Source organism: Porites lutea, chromosome 14, assembly GCF_958299795.1.
Source record: "Porites lutea chromosome 14, jaPorLute2.1, whole genome shotgun sequence".
NCBI lineage: Eukaryota > Metazoa > Cnidaria > Anthozoa > Scleractinia > Poritidae > Porites > Porites lutea.
In genome coordinates, this window is record NC_133214.1 from 3,178,037 (window position 1) to 3,197,134 (window position 19,098).

The following is a 19,098-nucleotide window of genomic DNA, read 5'->3' on the forward strand; positions in this document are numbered from 1 at the left end:
CACTCTGCAGAAATTGTTTGCGGATAATGTGTACAGTATCCAAAAGTACATTACTACGTCTCCATTATATTTCTTCCTTTTCCTTTGTTAGCAGTGCTGTTTAACTAAATGAAATAAGCACCCCGCCAAACTTGGTTCTTACAAGGTACTTTAGACCTGTGAAACCCAATGACGTCTTACACTGCGCACTTACGACAAAGAAGAACGAGTGCTTTAGATGGTGACATAAAAGCATTGCGATTTATTGGGCTATAGGTTTAACCCTCTATGTCAATCGCAATGCCTTGTAGTTAAAGCCTGGGACAGTGTGTATTGTACCTTTGTATTGTTTCCTTCGGCCGCTTATCGTGGTTTTGTGCGTTCTTAGTTTATTCGTACCATATATTTTACAAACGTCTTTGCATAATTCGCATAAATTTGAACTTCCACAGCCCCAGATATTGCTCCTACAAACCTGACCGCGTACAACACAAGCTCCACATCGATCATGGTTGAATTTCAGGCATCTTCCCCGGCAAAACTAAATGGCATTATCCGAAAATTCTGCTTTACCTACTCAAAAGCTGCTGATGCAAATACAGCCGTTCGGACGTGCGCCGCTCACCGACAGCACAGCAGACGACGAAGATCAGCGCCAACAAACAGCAGCGTTTTCAAGTTCGAATTGACGGGTTTGGATGAATACACCGTGTTTTCTATACAAGTGTCGTTTTACACAGTGGATTTAGGTCCTTATAGTGAAGTGGTCAACGTCTCTACGGATGAGGGAGGTAGGGTTTTACTTATGATGGCTGTTGAAATAAATAAATAAATATATAGAGAGAATATTACACGGTGGCGCGAAGGTATGAATTCTATTTTCGAGTGGCAAAACAATATTTTACGAACGAGCACAGCGAGTGAGTAAAATATTGTTTTTGTCACGAGAAAATAAAGTTCATATCTTCATGTCGCCGTGTAATGTTCTTTTTATTATATAGACAAAAAGACATTGATAAAATAATAGAGGGAAAGTACCGAAATTACGTCATCGATAAACTCATGTGTGAGATTATGGAAAATAAACCACTCGGTTCCCGGATGTAGTTTTTATTAATTTTACGAGTGTTATATTTTCCAGAAAAAAACACTCGTGTCTAGAAAATAAACATAAATACGTTCAGTGTGGGTATAGAAGGACAACGGGACCCGGATCTGATATCTAAGGCTTGCCCTGAGCTTAGACTTTCTAAAAGTCCTTTATTTTTTTCCCTAGTTGGTTATGCCATTTTAAAGGTCTTTCCATACCTATTTGGCGCGAAATTCACCGGTCGAAAATTCAACCGGTGACGTCATGACAATTGGCCAATAGAACAGTGAGTGATATTTCACGCCGCTTCCGACTCAGCATATGTCAATCATTTTTTGCCGCGTGAATTTATAATATGATTCAAATCCACTGAGATCTGGCGAAACAAGTCGACCTCGAGACTTCGTCGTTTGCTCGGTCGCTGCGCGACCTCATGCATTGAAGCACGCTTCGCTCACTTTTAAGATCTAATGAGAGGTTGACTTGTAGCAAGTCTAGCCTGAGCTAAGATTTATCCCAAGGTTAATAATTTTACGGCCAGTATGGCATTAGTGTTAAGAAGTAGTACTTACGAGATATCTTAGGACGGTTGTCCCTGATACAAATTTCTGGCATAGTGGCAGAGGCTATAAATTGCTCTATTATTTGGACGAATGCTCGAGCGGTCAAGGTGAAGTGAATCCTGTGTTTTGATTGGCTACTTGCCCATCTTGCCCGCCCGAGATTGCCCGCGTTGGTCCCGCAAGAAAAAGTTGCCTTTTTGTCTATGAAATAATATCCTTTATTGACCAAGCTTGTTTGTCCAAGATAGCTGGAAATTCTCCTCGGTTTTTTTTTTCGCCTTTTTATTGACCTCATCTTCGCCTCGGGCAACATTCAACCATCTTGACTTCACGCTCGGTCAATAACGCATATTTTTTGTGTACAGGGTCAGCATTTCCAACTTGTTTGCCTCACGGGTGAGTTCACGGTATACTTTACTGAGCACCTGTTAAATGGTTTATTTGTTTTTTTTGCCCACTTTCACATATATTTTTAGTACCCAGGGCTCCTCCGTTTCAAGTGACCGCGTTCAACAGCAGCGTCACAAGCATCCTGGTCACGTGGCAAAGCATATCCCAGTCTACGATACCTGGTATCTTACTCGGTTATGTCGTGCGCTACATAAAAGCGATTGCTCCAGACGTCCTGAACTTCATAGAAATAAAACACGACTTGAGTACGTATAGAAATATCACAAATCTAGAGGTGTATACCTTGTATAATATATCCGTGGCGGGATATACACGCACTGGGGCAGGAAATTTTAGTGAAACACAGAGTTGGACAGATGAGGGAGGTAAGAGTCACAATGCATTTCATTGACACTTGATTACCAGCCGCCAGGACTTGGTCAATATTTCTCAAACTCATTAATACTTCATAAAGAAAATACAAAAGAAAACAATGTTTAATGAGTGTTTGGAAATCAGATGAAAAACTGCGCATTTTTTGCATCCTTAATTTCTCCTTCTAAAATCATTTTGTTTGAGAAGTAATATCAAGCATTTGACACAGTGTTTCATCACCAGATGAAAAACCTCGAAGTTCGTCAAAATACTCCGCTGCGCGTCGTATTTTCAACACTCTTCTCAGTGTTTCATCTGGTGATGAGACACTGCGTCTCATGCTTGATATATTACGTACTTTATATTTGACTTGGTCATTTATCATCCTAACATTTCTGTACATTCAACAGTTGCCTTGTAGTAACCTTTATAAAGACATTCTTTGGTGACAATCATAATTCGTGCAACTTATGAGCAAACATTATTTATAGTCATACATAGCTATCTTTAACTTAATAAAACAACAGATCTAGAGTAATAGGCTAGCAGACTAAAGGCCTGACTACAGCAGAGAAATTGTGAAATTTCTGGTTTTTGCCAAACCGTACAACAAACGTTTTGTGAAAATGACTTTCTGTCACTTTGACTTGATGACCCTCTTTTTAACTTTTCAAATGAACTGCTTGTGCTACTGTCTCAGTTCCAATTTCGTCATCACTGTCGACGGCAACAACGACGGCGATGGCTACAAAAACGACACTTAAAAAGTGAAGTCGCGCTGCTTGAACCTTTATCGCACTTATTCCATCTCGTTCAATTCGTCATACGCTAGCAATATTTCTGGAGACTGTATGGAAGTTAAGGAAAAAAAATTAAGTAGTTGTGTCGTGTTCATGTCCTCAAAAAAACGCGAAGTTTGGAAGTTCAACGTCGTAGTCTTGCTGTGATGGCCAAGAAATGTACAAAAAAGTCGTTGTTTTGCTCATCAAAACCTATTCCTTTTTAGTCGTTTTCGTTGCCGTAGCCGTCGTCGTTGCTTAAGCTCCTCAATGACTCCCATCTCAAAGACTAAATGACTGTCTGTCTTATTGACCTACTGCTTGTTCGTCCCACTAACAAAAGATTGTCAGGACTTACTAAATGATGTCTGTACCAGATAATGTAGTGGATAAGACACAGACCCAATGAAGACGTGACTACTTTACCAGGTTCAAGTTTTACCCACTATACTACTCGCCCCGGTTGTTCAAAAGTTGGATAGCGCTATCCACCGGATAAATCACTATCCAGCGGATAAGTATTGCGAAAACCAATTGGGCTATCCACTGGATAGTAATTTACCCAGTGGATAGGGCTATCCACCTTTCGAACAACTGGGCCCTGATATTTATGTTTGCTTCACAATAGTCCCCGAAGGACCTCCAATCAACGTAACCGGGACTTCCTTCAGCACCACGAGCATAAACCTCGATTGGCTTCCAGTATCGGAAGAACTTCGGAATGGTGTCATTCGGAAATACGAGGCTTTTATCTACGGTGCCTATGGCTACAACGAGCAAATGACCGTTCAAGCTCCTACTCGCACAGCGGTCTTTGAGGGGCTTGTAATTTTTTCTAACTACTCTCTTAAAGTGCGCGCCTTCACCAGAAAAGGACCTGGCCCTTGGAGCTCATGGATAAATACAACCACAAGTGCTGGAGGTACGTTTCTTGTGACTTCATGTTTAAATTTCTGTCGGCTAACAGTCCTATATGCCTTGGCCCAGTTATTTGAAGGCCAATTCAGAATTCTTGTTTCTCTTGTTTAGAAACGTTTTCTTTTTTCGGCCCAAGTAAGGGAATCTGGAATCCTGGACTTTGGAACCCGGATTCCACTAACGATTGGAATCCAGTTCCACTGATAAAGAACGCTGAATCTAGTACCTGGGCGTCTCGACGTGTGCAAACATCAAATTGAAGGCAAAGAAAATTTCCACGAATTTACTTGGAAAGTTTTCAGATTCAAGTTTAAATTTCGTGATTTTGCTCGGGATATCTTCACTCTAACTAGAACCGCTCGGCGCTTGTTTTCTCGCTCAGTTTGTGTCGCTTGAAAGTGCATTCTTTTTAAATTGTTCATGTCCATGCTTGATGCATTTGCTATTTTAAGAATGAAGGACGTAAAAAATCAAGAGGATTTAACGTACCGTAAATCCTCTATTAAGCCCCCCGGAGGCCGGAGGACTTATTTACTTCAGGCCCATTTGAGGGGGGGGGGGGGGGGGGCTTAAGAGAGAGGGGGGCTTATTTAATTTAGAAAAGACGATGGTGTCAGTTCTCCATAACGAACTAGAATACAAAGTGGAGAAGCTCAAGAACAAGAAGGTTGGAGGTCATGCAGCCGAGGACCAGAATCAAATCCGAACTTCCAGTTGGTAAATAAACCATCCCGGATCAGTCCACACGAAGTTTTACAGTCGGGATTGATTAATACAGTCTCTCATTTATTAGTGAAGAATAACTAGGGGAGGGAAGGGGGCCTAATACAGGAGATGGCTTATAAACTCTTTTTCCCTGAAAAGGGGGGGGGGACTTATTAGAGGGAGCGGGCTTATTTGAAAGGGGGGCGTAATAGAGGATTTACGGTAAGTTCTAACAGGCAATTCTCACAAGTAGCGAGAAAGGACTCTCAAAACCCAGTTGGGTTCCCTGTAAAGATTTTGCGTTGGTAAGAGATGGAAAACCTGTGATGGTTAAGAACTCAGCGCAAAATACAATCTAGAGGCTGAGCTGAGCTTCACGCCCTGACATTTCCCCGCGGATGTTTTAAGGAGTTGATGGATAGGAAAGACAGCGAGGAGGACTTGAATTGGGGTACCCACCATATTAAAGTTGTTTATTACTTTATCTGGTGAATTGACTGATCGGTGTAGTGATTTATCTTTTCTAGCCCCTGATAAAACGCCGGTGAACGCTACTGCTCAGGCCACAAGCGCCACGACGATTCAAGTGACCTGGAGCCCAGTCTCTTTGCAAGATGAGCCATTTCTTCAAGGGTACCGCATTAAATATTACCGTGTCGATCAACCTGATCTTGTCAGCAACTTTGAAGCTGGTAAAAATGACATCCAAACACTGTTAACTGGTTTAAAGCCATTCACAACTTACGCTGTAAGAGTTGCAGCATTTGCTACTGAAGACGGAAACTTCACCGATCCTTTGTATGTAAAAACATGGGAATGGGGTAAGAGAGAGAGATTTCAAATTTTATTATGTATGTCAGTGATTTACGACTACCACATAAGCTCAAGAGTAGGTACGATATGCCCCCAGTGGGACTGGAGGTGGATCGCTACAACGATTCTACGTTCCTTGGTCGTTCTAAACAGGAATATGGGTTATTCTTTGCCTCCTTTGACCTCTTTACTGCCAAAGGTGGCCAAAGTCAAAATTTAAATGTCATGCTGAAAAACAAATAGTACCAATTGAAAGAACTACCAAAGAGGTTTCAGTCTGTCTATGACATAAAGCAGCGTATTTCTGGCGACTTGGTTGGACATGTTTTCTGTCTGAAGAGATGATTTCTTTGTCTTCCTGAAGTGGCGCTGTGATCAGAAATCAGAACAGATTTGAGTAAGATTTACCCTGGTTTTAGAGGATCTTGGTTCCATCCTCTTCTCGAATGACCTACCTTCTATCCGGGAGGGGGTACTTCCTTATAAAGGGCTAATGGGGATGTGCCGCTGGATGGGGTCGTATAAGTTAATCCAAGTACCCCCCTCCCTGCCCCGGGCCTTCTACCAACTTAGTTAATGGACCTGTGTTTTGTTGTTGCAGTTCCAACAGCTCCACCTTCCAAACTCGGTATCGTCATTCTTGATTCTCAAAGCCTATTGATTCATTGGGATGAAGTGCCCCCGGACCACCGAAATGGCATCATTCAAGGATACGCACTAAAGTACTCATCTTTGACGAATGGCACCAGCGCTGTGATCACTCTGGGAGAATATGACTTTTCTTTTAAGCTTAAGTCGCTTCAGAAGGCCTCCGTTTATAAGATTCGTGTTTGGGCTTTCACGCGCGTTGGACCTGGTAATTTTGCCTCGCAGACTGTTATGACGGAAGAGGACGGTAAGAGGAATGCTTCTCTTCGTCAGGGGTCGTTTCAATCGAGAGGGGCTGGGTACAAGTCCGTTTATTATGGGGTAAACAACACGAGACCCATGTAATCGATAAGAGCACATTGAAATTAGCAACATTCTCAAGTTTGGTGTTTATCAGGCTCATATTGAACGAGATACAGCCATCCAAAAACTCCAAAATTTACCAAGAAATATATAGACGTCGGACGGTGTGTCCCGCAATCCAAACATCTCTTATAAATTTTCAAGGTTTTGAATCGCTTTGTCCTGTTCAATAATGGCCCGATCGACACCAAACTTCATATTTTTCGTAACCTCGATGTGCTCTTTCTGCCTATGGGGGTCTAGTGTTATTTAGCCCATAATAAACCGACTCGTACCCAGCCCCTCTCGGTTTGAAACTAGGCAGATGTGGCCTGCGTTCTCATGCAGATCGTGCCCAACTATACTGGGGTGGTAGGGTAGATCAAGGAGCGTGGTCTATGATACTACAAACCGGGGACAGTTAAAATTTGCGTGATAGGATTACACCCTAAAAAAACGTGTAAACGTGTTGTTCAACCTGCTTTCAAAATAGCTGTATTTCACGTCAAAATCTGTCCTGACCATCCATTGTTTCATTCACAGTTCCCAGTCAACCACCACCCAACATTGAAGCTCAAAATCACACAAGTTTAACAACAATACCCATTTCCTGGGAACCTGTTCCTACTGAATTCCTTCACGGTTTTTTAGCGGGGTATCGTGTGACCTACCAAGCCGTAAAGATTGGCGACTTAACAGCGGAGGGTGATCTTATCAGTGAAGATGTTGGACGATCAATTACTTCTATGACGTTACAGGACCTCGAACCTCTTGCGGTTTATAAGATAACTGTGGCCGCGAGAACTAAGAAGGGACCTGGGCCCGAGGGTATCACGTTTGGAGGTGAGTCATACGCCGATCAGTTCGAAACTTCAATATCCCCCGGGCAAACCCCGACTCCGCGTGACTTCTCGCGATTCCTCCCAAATGAAGACTTTGGTCGCCGGCTACAGTGCTTTATGCACCACGAATCATCAGGTTGAACGTCAAGTGCACCAACTACAGCACGGTGTCTTTAGGTATAGATGAGAAAACCTTTGTGACATTCAAGCGTTCCATCAGGCGTAAAACTCTTAATTACTTCACAGATTATGTTACTGTGCTTCGTGGTGGCAACAACATTGCCTACCACAAGTTGCCGTCCCATATCCAGTTCGAAGGACCATCTTCAGTTATTTTTTCCAAATAGAGCATCATTCTGCAACACTTTCCCTTAACACCCTTGTTCAGGATGGTCACCTCAACGGACTAACACAGTGTCTAACCATCAGCTTAACAAACAAACTCTTATCTGTTTTACAGAGACATGCCGATGTCGTTCGCATTTGACAACGAACTGGAGAAATTATCCGCCTTACGTGAACTTGAATTTCGGAAACCTCACGTCTGGTTATTCTTCTGGTTTAATAATCCCTAAGCTGTTGACCCACGTCGTGGATCAGTGCTGTGGGTGGTGTCAGGAACATAACAGGTAATCGGGCTTTATTTTGTTGTTATTTTTGCTGCCTAATACAAAACGCTTTGGAACCTTTTCTCAAGCAAACCTTTGGATTGCAGAAAGCTTAATAGGCCATTTCCAACTTCCTGTAGAGAACTGACTAATCTGCGCGCCCGCCAATGTACGATTTTCTGGATCAACGTCAAACTGTGTTCCGTGTGACGGTGTGTTTGGCATGATTTTCTTTAAAACAATTTCTAATGAGACAATTATTAGATTCAATTTTTGTGATATCCGAAATAATCAAGGTCTCGGTAAGTGTTATCACCTGAGGCCAACGATAAGCGTAAAACATGTATTTAATCTATTTGTATCGCGTCATTCATTTTTACATCACACTTGGCAGGTTAGGTTGGTTAGGTCTGGGATGGGGTCATGTATCTTTCGAGGGGTGTCGATCGATGTATCGACAGATATCTCGATCGACAGTCGATCGACATATCGGTCACTATGTCGGTCGAGAGTCGACCGAGTATCGGCCAAGTGTCGGTCGAGAGTTGGTCGGATATCGGTCGAGAGCCTGTCGAGTATCCACCGATATGTTGGCAACACTTGGCTACAGTCTATCGGTCAATATTCGGTCGATAATTGGTCGATAGTCGGCCGATACTTTGCCGACGTATCGTGTGCCTTCACCGGCGAGTCTTTTCTCAGGAGGATTCCCCAAGCATTAATCTCGACAGCCATCAGCACCTCTATGAAATCGCTTCTGTCTGAGATGTTGATGTGTTTAAAATAAAAAAAACTCTCTAAGGACTTGAATGGGAATTATTTCACCAGGAAGGAAATTAACGTGTAATTATATCATTTAACTCAACAGATCAAGGTTAGATTTCAGGCTGAACGGAAATAACCAGGCAGCCCAGCAGACAACCATCGAGCAATTTAGAAAAAACATTGACAGCCAGACGGACTTCTCATTCCCTGTAATAGGCTACAAGTTACAAGACAGTTACAAGGGAGGTCTTGGGTATTCGCCTTTCGTGGAATCAGCGGGCGTGGTGTTTATCGTGTATACAGACAATTCTAATGTAAAAGATACCATGGTTTCGGCTCTTTTTGCTTGCTGGCCTATTGTGCTGATACCCTTTATCATGGCTTATATTGCTGGTTTCTTCATTTGGGTGCTGGTACGTGCCTTCATGTTTTTATCTGTGTGCAAATTGTGATAAACAAAGCCCTACTCTGGAACCTTAAGTCGCCTTAAATTGTATAACTTTTGAAGCAAGTTTTCCTCAAGTGGCCTTAAGTTACCGCTACTAAAGGTCCCACAGTCGGACCTTTCCAGAAAGTCCATCATAGTGAAGAGGTACCTAGCTGTTGTTGGGGGTGAGGGTTGGTTTCTTACTGTAGAGGGGTTTAAAAAATATTGAATGTAGGTATCTGTCGGGATAATAACCAGTGGTCGTTATAAACCATGTGGCCTTTGTTAGCGATTCGGCTGTGCTGCAATGATCAATCTCATCGTATCGTCCTTGACAACTTATTAAACCCCAAATGCTAGTAACGTTGTCAGTAGCGGTCTACTCTCTGATCTTGCATTGCTATTATTCCTAAACACTTCTCATAACAAATTTAGCAAGTCAACTTACTTATGTTCTAACAAAGACAGCTCATCCGTCTAAGAAATTTCATTATTTCCTTTGTTTGTTTGTTTGTTTCTTTCTTCATTTATGTATTTATTCATTTATTCATGCATATATCTATTTATTTATTCATTTATTCATTCATTGACAGGACTCACAATCAAACACCGAACACTTTCCAGGGTCATTTCTCCGTGGAACTTGGGAAGGACTCTGGTGGGCCTATGTTTCCATGACAACACTAGGGTAAGCCTTTTAATGTTTTTTTTATGCGTGACACACTGATATTATTTTATATCTTCCCGCATAAAAACTTTACTTACTTTCTTTGAAGACTACGAACGCTTTGGCATGAAACTATCTATCTAACTGTCAACTACCAATCAAATATCATAAACATGATGGCTAAAAATGTTCTTTGTGCTTATAGCTATGGTGACCGCTGCCCAGCAGGTAACATTGGGCGCGCTTTCGCCACTGTCTGGGTACTCATAGGACTCGTGGTTGGCTCGCTGATGACTGGTGCACTAACAACAGCATTGACCTCGATCACAGAGACTTCTGGGGTTCAGATATATGGATCTAAGGTAAAGATGCCAGCCGAATCACACGGTTTCGGTGGTGCTTTATCACAGTTAACAGTCATTATTCCACGAGTGAGCGTTGGATATGAGTTGGCAAAAATCATCTCATATCCAACAACCGTGAGTGGAGTAATTGTTTTATTAAAAACGCCCACAAAATATTGAGAATTCTTCCCTACTTTATTTGTAAAAACAACCGATTTTCAGCTTGTTTTTAATTTTGAGCAGACGCGTAGAGTTACCATATTTTGAGAGCATGGTATAATGGCTCATATACCATGATGGCTAAGCCAATCAGAGCTCTAGAATTGTATTATCCTGTGATTCAGTTTTTGATAATAAAGTATATACAGTGGAACCTCAACGAAGTGCCAAGGGACCGGCAAAACATGCTCCCTATAAGGTGGATTCGTTATATCGAGGTTCTTTTTCATCTATTTTACTATTACTGGGGTAAAGAAAATTGTTTTTTATACCGAGGACTTCGTTATAATTATACAAGTTTGTTTAATCGAGGTTCCACTGCATACATGTAACTTAACTCTGTTGATGTCTAACTGAAATCGCTACGAGGGCTTTTCATAGTAGACCGGTTCATGCCGAGTATTACCTGCGTGTTCTTGTGTCCCGGACAACTATTTTAGCTTCAGGATGGAACTCACAGCATTGAAGTCGGACATCGAAGTTACACCAGAAGCTGTCAGTATATAACGTTTTCTACCCTGCGAAAACATCCGTTTCTCCCCGCTCGTCGCCGCTGGGGACGTTTCGCGCGGAGGAACGCGTACGTCTGCGACTCAGCGACAGAAATTCCATACTGATGACGTAAAATATGTCCAGAATCCGGTCAGAAGCCCTGATTGGTCGACGGAGTAGTTACATTGTTTTAGCTATTGTTTACGAATAACAGACAAAAGACAAAAGGCCACAAAGGTCAAATGTAAATGCGATGAATCTCTAACAAAACAGTCAATATTTGTGGAATATAGTCTTCTCTAGAACAAGCATTTGAGTTTTGCTGGAGCTCGTTCGCAGATGAACACAACACTTACCAAAATCGTCCAGGAGAAACCTAAAATTGAAGAAATTTACAGTTTAAACCCCATGACTATCGGATTTATTAAGTAAACATTGATTTGCGTCATCAGTATGGAATTTCTGTCGCTGAGTCACAGACGTTCCTCCGCGCGAAACGTCCCCAGCGGCGAAGAGGGGGGAGAAACGGATGTTTTCGCAGGCTAAACGTTTTCCCGATGTCTGTATCAACATGCAATCGGCGACAAAAAAAGTCGAGACACAAACAGGAAAACAAGACAATGCGGAGCCCATCCCCACCCCCAAAACCACTGTTAACTCTTTTGTTATTGTCGTTTCCTGCAGCTATGTTATAAACAGCAGTACAATATCTTTTGTGGCATATTAGCGAAAGCAAAGGCTACCTTTTTTTCCATTTTTAATGGAGATAGTCCTTTTAAAACGTGAAAACGGCCTTTTAGGACAAAGTGTCCCTTTTTGTTGGAAACTTTTTTACATCATCATTTATTTTGTCGGTTTTTAGATTGGAGCAATTCAAGGTTCACCCGAGTACAATCTCGGAATCAGGAGAAATGCGATTATGAACAAAGGTGAGGGAAGCGTTTGATGTTTTTATCAGGGTGCGTGACATTTTTTTGTACATTTCTTTGCTCTCACTGAACGACTACGACGTGAAAACCCCTAATTTACCACTTGCACATCTCCCATAATATCCCTTGTTTGACCCCAAAATTTTGCATAACCTTAGTTTTTCATTTCTCCTGGGTATTACAGCCTTCCGAAGAGAAATTGAAAACAATGCTTTTGCAAAAATTTGGTGGACAAATAAGGTGCATTATGGTAGATGTGCAAGTTGCGAATTTCACTTTTTATGGAGGACGTAAACAAGCGAAGACGAAATTTTCTCTCTTTCTAAACTTGAGTGCAGTGCCCAAGAAGTCAACTCCAGCGGCAAATTTTGAAAAAAACGCGAGTTCATTTTAGAAGTGACGTTTTCGCTGCTGTCGCCGCCGTCAATGCTTCTAAGCTTCCTATTCAAAGGAGTTAACAACGAGAAGCGCCAGCTGTGCTAGTGGTTATAGTGGCTGGTTTATAGGTGCTTGCGCCCAAGTTCCTGCATCACATACGTAACGTATGTTTTTTATGTATATCTTTAGACAAACATTATAACACCATCAAGGAACTAGCCGATGCTCTTTCCAACAGAGAAGTAGTCGGCGTGCTGATAGATACATACGCTGGCGCAACCCACAGAGAACTCTTCGCCAATCCTTCATTTAGAATTGCGCAGATTATTGACCATAAAACAGCGTACGGTGTAGTCATTGGCAGAGACTCCATGCGTCTACGTCATTGTTTCTACGGTTACATGCGCTCTCATCGAGCGGAGATTTTCTCGCGGGTGAAAGAATTGGTTAAGCCTATTGAGGTGAGTCTTACCATTTCTTTGTCTTGATCCTTTCTGCCTTAAACGATCCCTTATTATGAATCCACTCGGTTGTGGATTTTATTGGATCTAAAGTCATTTTTGGCCTTTAGAATACTGTTCCTTTAGAAGCAAAAAGGCAAAATCCGTTTTTGGATTTAAGAATCCAGATTTGGATTTCGTCAAAACGGACCCTTATTAAGACTTATTCATAATCTACAGTCAACCCCTGTAAATAAGTAATTTGCGACACCTTCGATTCTTCACCAAACAGTCACACCCTGCTTTATGGGCACCCGCTTAATACGGCACTTAGTGCCCGGTGTGGTGGTCTATCTCACTTTCACACTCATGTATGGGGGAATCATTTACTCATTCCTTCATTACTTGTACACTGCACCTTAAGCAGTCTGGCAAAGTCCCCCAACCAGTGTTGTAAATTATCCCTAAAAGACTTGAGGGGAGTGGATAATATGATATTTTTATTTACATTTTCCATTTACTCCTCATTAGGGCCATTTATACGAGGAAAAATAAGACGCGTCTTAAAAAAGACGCGAACTGTACCATTTATACGAGCATGTCTTATCTAAGACGAGAACAGCTCGTATAAATGGTTCGCGTCTTATTTCTGTTCTTGACTCGTTTTCATGTGAATGTTGCCCGTAGCAACGGCAACCAACAAGGCACGAAAATTTTCCCGCCAAAAATAAACGCATGCGTACCATGCGTTCGCGTCTTATGTAAGACGCGAAGGTCATTTATACGAAGTCATTCTCGTCTTAGCTAAGACGCGTCTTATCTAAGAACAGGTGTTAAGGGCTGTTCTAAAATAAGACGCGTCTTATTTTAGACGAAATGTGCCGTTTATACGGGAAGTTCGCGTCTTATTTAAGACGCCTCTTATTTTTCCTCGTATAAATGGCCCTAATATTACAGACAGTTTGCTTTGTTCCTGGGGTGAGAGACCCTTACATTTTCCCTTAATACAGACACCCTATTAATACGGATCTATGACCCCCTCAGTGTCCGTATTAACGGGATTTGACTGTATAACGTATCTCTTTCTTTGCCAGGGATCAGGTGTGTCCGATAAACAAGTCGTTCAGGAAATCTCAACTGGTTTATTTGATAGCGGTACCGATCTTTTCCGTAACACGCTGCTCATAAGCGCTACATGCACCATAGCGGCTGTGGTTTTGGGTCTTTGTTTTGACGCTGTGAGGAGGATACGACAGAAAGCAAAAGTTGATCAGAATAAAGGTGAGGCGGTTCATTGCCTTTGATCGAAGCGAAATGCAACCTACATGTAGCCTGCAAGAAAGTTCTCCATTTGGGATACAGCGCGAGAAGTGAGGGCGCACGCGTAGGAAACTAGCGGAGCAAGGCGGGGGGACGAGATACAATTGGTGCTCGCTCGTGTATATCCTTTGTTTTGTACTGTTTAAAAAACGAGCAGGAGCGTATTATCAGGTTTAAAAACGCGAGGCGAAGCCGCGAGTATTTCAATCTGATAATACACGACTATCATCTCCAACATCATCATCATTATCATCGTCACCATCGTCACCATCATCATCATCATCATCATCATCATCATCATCATCATTATCATCATGATCATCACTACTTGCGATCTACAATCGCCTGCAACGGTTTATGATAGACTCGTGACCCTCTTTTGAATAACTTAATTCTTATAATGAGAAATGCCTCTGATACTTCATACAGGTTTATCAGTTCACAAAGAAAAGATGATTAAAGAAATGAGGTTGACAGTGCAAGATTTCTGCCAGCATTCGACAAACACTCTAAGTGTTATGAAGGCAAAGTACAAGAAGGAACTTCTCAAACGCGCGAAGCATTCTTCAATGAGAGAAAACAGGATATTTTCTACATCCACAGTTTCTTCAGCTTTTAAGTCCAAAGAAGTCGTTGACATTTCCGTTATAAATTTGGAAAATAACAAAGACGAAGACTCTAAATGTTAAATATATCAGGTATTAAAAGCCAAATGACATGATGTTGGCATGTTGACTCTTCCAGGTTGTTCGTAGTGTATTTTTGTTAAGATTCGGCCCATTTTAAGATACACTGTGTAGTTGCGTGCCGCTAAGCTACTTGAACCCTCTCTTTCTTAAGGAAAATAAAATTGAAAAATGAGTCAGTAACAATATTGTCCATTCTGTGCGTTTCGGCGTGAGTATTTGAGGCATTTTGCTATAACATCGCACTTTGTAACAAGGGTTGGTGAATTTAGTGAAAACGTACGCATTTTGTTGAGTGCGGCATTTTGTAACAAATGGAAGTAACGCTATTTTTTCTCGCTTTTATTAAATGGTTGTTCCAAGGTTATCGAGGAGATTCGATCAAAATTCCTCCCACAAATGAAATATTTCCCCGCTACAATATTTATAACCCTTCCCCCTCCCAACCTCCATTCCTCCGTTTGGGACTGGGAACGAGGTTGTCACGGCACGTGCGCGTGATGTTTGCGTGAAAACTTCATTGTTATGTTCCCGTGGTGTCATTCTCTCGAATAAGTAGTCCTATACGCTAGTTTTGACCCAGCAACCTCGTTTCGGATATGACCAACAAGCAGGAATTGCAAACTTTGGACAAGGACAATAAGAAGGCGGGAATTGCTGGCGTCATTCATCTGACCACACAAAGAGGCGGCGAATGTAAAAAGTTGGAAGGACAGTGACGTCACCAGAAGGGAATAATATGATGGTTGTCAAGAGACGACACCATTGGGAGTATAAGTGAGTATTTATTTTACTTAATTTAGTTTAGATATGTGTTTACCACATTGATGTTTATAAAATGTCTATTGTGAAACGATGATATGACATTTCGTGTATTTGAACTGAAGGAGAAAGATTTAACGCGCGTGAAAGTTCTTCGTATTTGAGACGCAACTTAACTGCTGTATTTATGTATCATCGGACCTCTTCCCGCTTTTCCTTTGACGGGATATGCCTGTCGCCTTTTCTCTCCCTTTATCGGCGTTTCTTTTTCCAATTTTAGTTTTTGCTTGGATGATGGATGACAAAAAAAACGCGACTGCTTTTTTCCTTTCGACTGGGGTTACCGTCGAAAAAGCGACCTCACGGTTCTGGAGAGGCCCCTCCACCTTTTTGATCACCCTTCCCCTCCGCCAGCGAAAGTACGATGGCTTCACTTTGGGCTGCGACAAATGAGTAAAATAGAAGGCCTGCTGGACGATTTACTGATATCAGTGTGTGACATGGACGCAGAACAAGACAACGACGAGGACGCAGTTGGCCCACCGGCTATTACGGATGTGAAAAACAGCGTGCTTTCGGTAAATGCTGCGGAATTCAGCCGCGCGGAACGGGAATACGAGAAGGAAACTGGAGCCAAAATGCGTCCCGCAATTGTTTCTGGGATAGTTACTGGGGACGCGCCGGTCAGCTATTGGACAATGTTTTCCCTAAAAAACAGTACCAGAAGTCTCTGCGAAAGGACCGAGGTCCGTGGTTTCTGGAACCCGCAATTGATGCAGCGAACGCATGGAGCACTTTGCGACAAGGGTGCGACAGACTGGCACTTTTTTCCAGCATAGAAACATTTGTTGGTTTATTTTCATTTGGCCAGAATGAAAATAGTTGGGAGTTGAACGCCGAGAGTGGCGCAACAATGCTTTGATAGTCTAATTTAGCGCACAGGACTTCTGATGTGAGGGTGCATACTATGTGAGGAGTAAAGATCAAAGAGCTGGCGTTCGTTGGCTGTGACACACGGTTTATTCTTGAGTTTCAGCTACTCTGAAAACACACTTTCCCAACGAAACAATCAGTTTTCTAATAAGCGAGCTTACTTTTAGGCTTAATTATAAGCTTTCTACAAGTCTATCTTTCCTTAACTGCAAATGGTTACATTAGATCAGAAAATGGTGCCGAATACTTCGTTTTCGATGTTTCCTAAACATCATCTGAACCATACAACCAAGTATTAAGTAGAGTGATACTCATACTTAGTACTACTTAGTATTACTTATTACTTGTTTAATTCTAGTGTTTAAGTGGAGTGCCTGTAAACTCGCTGGATAAGCTAGGTGTACTTTCCACTATAAGCAAGCCTTTAAACCTATTTAAACCTTTAAACCCAAGATGTCATAATTATAAACAACAGCCGATGCAAGAATCCTTCATCGAAGAATTCTTAAGCCATGTTGCCGAATTGGATCATTCAAACGTAGTTTTCAAAACCGCCCCAACAGCGCGGCTGTGCCGGGAATATCACTGAACCATTTTGTAGAGTCTAGTGCGGCAAATACTCTTGCTATGGCTATGGATGTCGTTCTATGAGACAAGCTAAAAAGCTGAAAAGACTTAAAAGTATTTTGGTGTCAAAAACTTATTACATTTTTTTTACTTACACTTACCTTCTTACTTACTTGTTATGACAGCAAATGCTGTTTTCTTGTTATCAAAGCCAAGGGAAAACGCAAAAACAATAAAACAAAAAATCTTCTAACTTCCAAAATTTTTTGTTGATGCGATGGGTGCGCACGCAACCCCATGGGGCGCTGAGGTCTTTGGGTTGTTTGTCTGCAAATTAGCGCCTGCGCACTATCTTTGCAAAAACTAGTGACGAAGAGCATGTCGGAGATTTCAGACGAGAAATCCTGCAATAACTTGCAGTGAGCTAAAATGAAAATAATATGCAGCTCTGAGAAAAGGAATTAAAATAAGAAAGACAAGACCTTGGTTGAGCCTTGGTTGAAACTTGGGAAATAAACGCATGAACGAACAACGATTTTCGTCGTTTCTCTCAGAAACAAAGAGATATTTCGAGTCAGAAAAAAATATTTTGCGTTCATATTCGTAGTAAAGTCTACCAGTATGCAAAAGTTGAGCGAATTTGATTTTAACTTTCCCGCAAGTTAGCGATTTTGTTTGACTTTCTAACGTAATCATGTGAACTCAGCGTAAGGCCTTGTCTATTAATTTATTCATTGGACTCAGCCTACGGCCTTGTCCAATTTTAACTGTCGTCGGAATGTTTTTTAGCCAACCAACTATTTCTTAATTACCTGTAGTAGCTATAGTTACCATAACCGTCAGTGTCGTCAGTAGAATAATAGTAATAATAGTAATAATAGTAATAATAAGTGTCGTCGGCAAAGTAATCACCATAATAAGACCATCACCCACAAGAGCAACTTCGTTATCTTCGTCAGTGTCATTGGCATAATAAAAATAATAATCAGCACCATCACCACCAAGTTCCTCTTCGCTGATTTTTTACGTGTCTTCGGCTTCATAATAATCAACACCATCTTCACAGTCGTTGTCATAAACTTTATTTCCGGTAAGATTTCCCAGAAATCGTCCTACAAGTGCTCCTGCCAAACCTCCTATAGCACCTCCCACAGCTGGAACAGGAATGAGAGCTTGCCCGGCGGCCATTCCAATAGTAGACCCTGCTACGCGGCTGGCGCCAATCACAACTCTCTTCTTCACAGTTTTGTCGTATCCTTTTTGGTCGATTCTTCCTGTCTTCAAATCGCCTTGTACTTTTCCAATATCATATGCCATTGACACACCCTCAAAAGCCGCAGCAAGTGCTCCTCCAGCTAGAATTCCTCCAACTCCAGTTCCAGCATCCGAAGCCATCGTGGTAAGCCCGTTTTGTGCCATCGATTGGGTCATCCCTGTTCTCATAATTACTCGTCCTGTGTGTGATGCGCTATAGGCTGCAATTTTTGCCTCCGCTCGGGTAGCTGCTTTACTTACAAGCCGTTGTCCGACCTCTTCGTTGACCATCTCTAAGCCTTTGTTAATTTGGTCGCACGATGATCTTCCTGTGATACACCACATGGCAAAGTGTTCACAGTTATTGGTAACTAGGTTGTATTGTTCCTCTCCAATCTTACTTTGCGCTCTCCAGAGAACAAGATCGCGATCGAAACTTTCGTGTAGCATCAGGTATACAGTAACTTCTTGAAATCGGTGCGTTTTTTCCATCACCTGAAATTTTCCTGAAGGAGTTCTGTTGTACTCGATAGTTTTGATTTCACCGCTTTCTTCATCGACATGTTTTACTATAGCGTGATGACAATAAACACCTTGGAGCCGATAGAAAGCAATGTGATCGCCTCTTTTAAGTTCAGAAAGGTTGAGCACACGTCTCCTGGGAACTTTATACTCTTGTCCATAACTATTGTACCTTAAGACGTCGTCACTGCAGGCCATGATTGAAGAACCTGTTAACACAAATCTCTTGTTATCATTCTATCGTATATATTCAGAATTATTTTTCATTTAAATTTCTCCGTCTATGGTAAGCCTAAATAACCCACCTAATTCTTCATATCCGGCTACCCTGACCAAATTTG

The 19,098-nt window shown here is 41.8% G+C and overlaps 1 protein-coding gene across 1 annotated transcript in view; it reads left to right on the plus strand.

Annotated features, from left to right (window-relative positions):
• The window catches only part of LOC140924155 (uncharacterized), a 41,797-nt gene extending 26,664 nt beyond the window's left edge, over window positions 1-15,133 (plus strand). The window contains exons 28-41 of the mRNA XM_073374183.1: window positions 432-770; window positions 2,109-2,408; window positions 3,805-4,098; window positions 5,327-5,620; window positions 6,214-6,507; window positions 7,146-7,445; window positions 7,905-8,073; window positions 8,921-9,230; window positions 9,838-9,932; window positions 10,117-10,273; window positions 11,829-11,895; window positions 12,463-12,734; window positions 13,808-13,994; window positions 14,463-15,133. Coding sequence (XP_073230284.1) covers window positions 432-770; window positions 2,109-2,408; window positions 3,805-4,098; window positions 5,327-5,620; window positions 6,214-6,507; window positions 7,146-7,445; window positions 7,905-8,073; window positions 8,921-9,230; window positions 9,838-9,932; window positions 10,117-10,273; window positions 11,829-11,895; window positions 12,463-12,734; window positions 13,808-13,994; window positions 14,463-14,722 — 3,338 coding nt within the window. The 3' untranslated portion in view covers window positions 14,723-15,133. The remainder of the gene's footprint in view (window positions 1-431; window positions 771-2,108; window positions 2,409-3,804; window positions 4,099-5,326; window positions 5,621-6,213; window positions 6,508-7,145; window positions 7,446-7,904; window positions 8,074-8,920; window positions 9,231-9,837; window positions 9,933-10,116; window positions 10,274-11,828; window positions 11,896-12,462; window positions 12,735-13,807; window positions 13,995-14,462) is intronic.
• The last annotated feature ends 3,965 nt before the right edge of the window (window positions 15,134-19,098 follow it).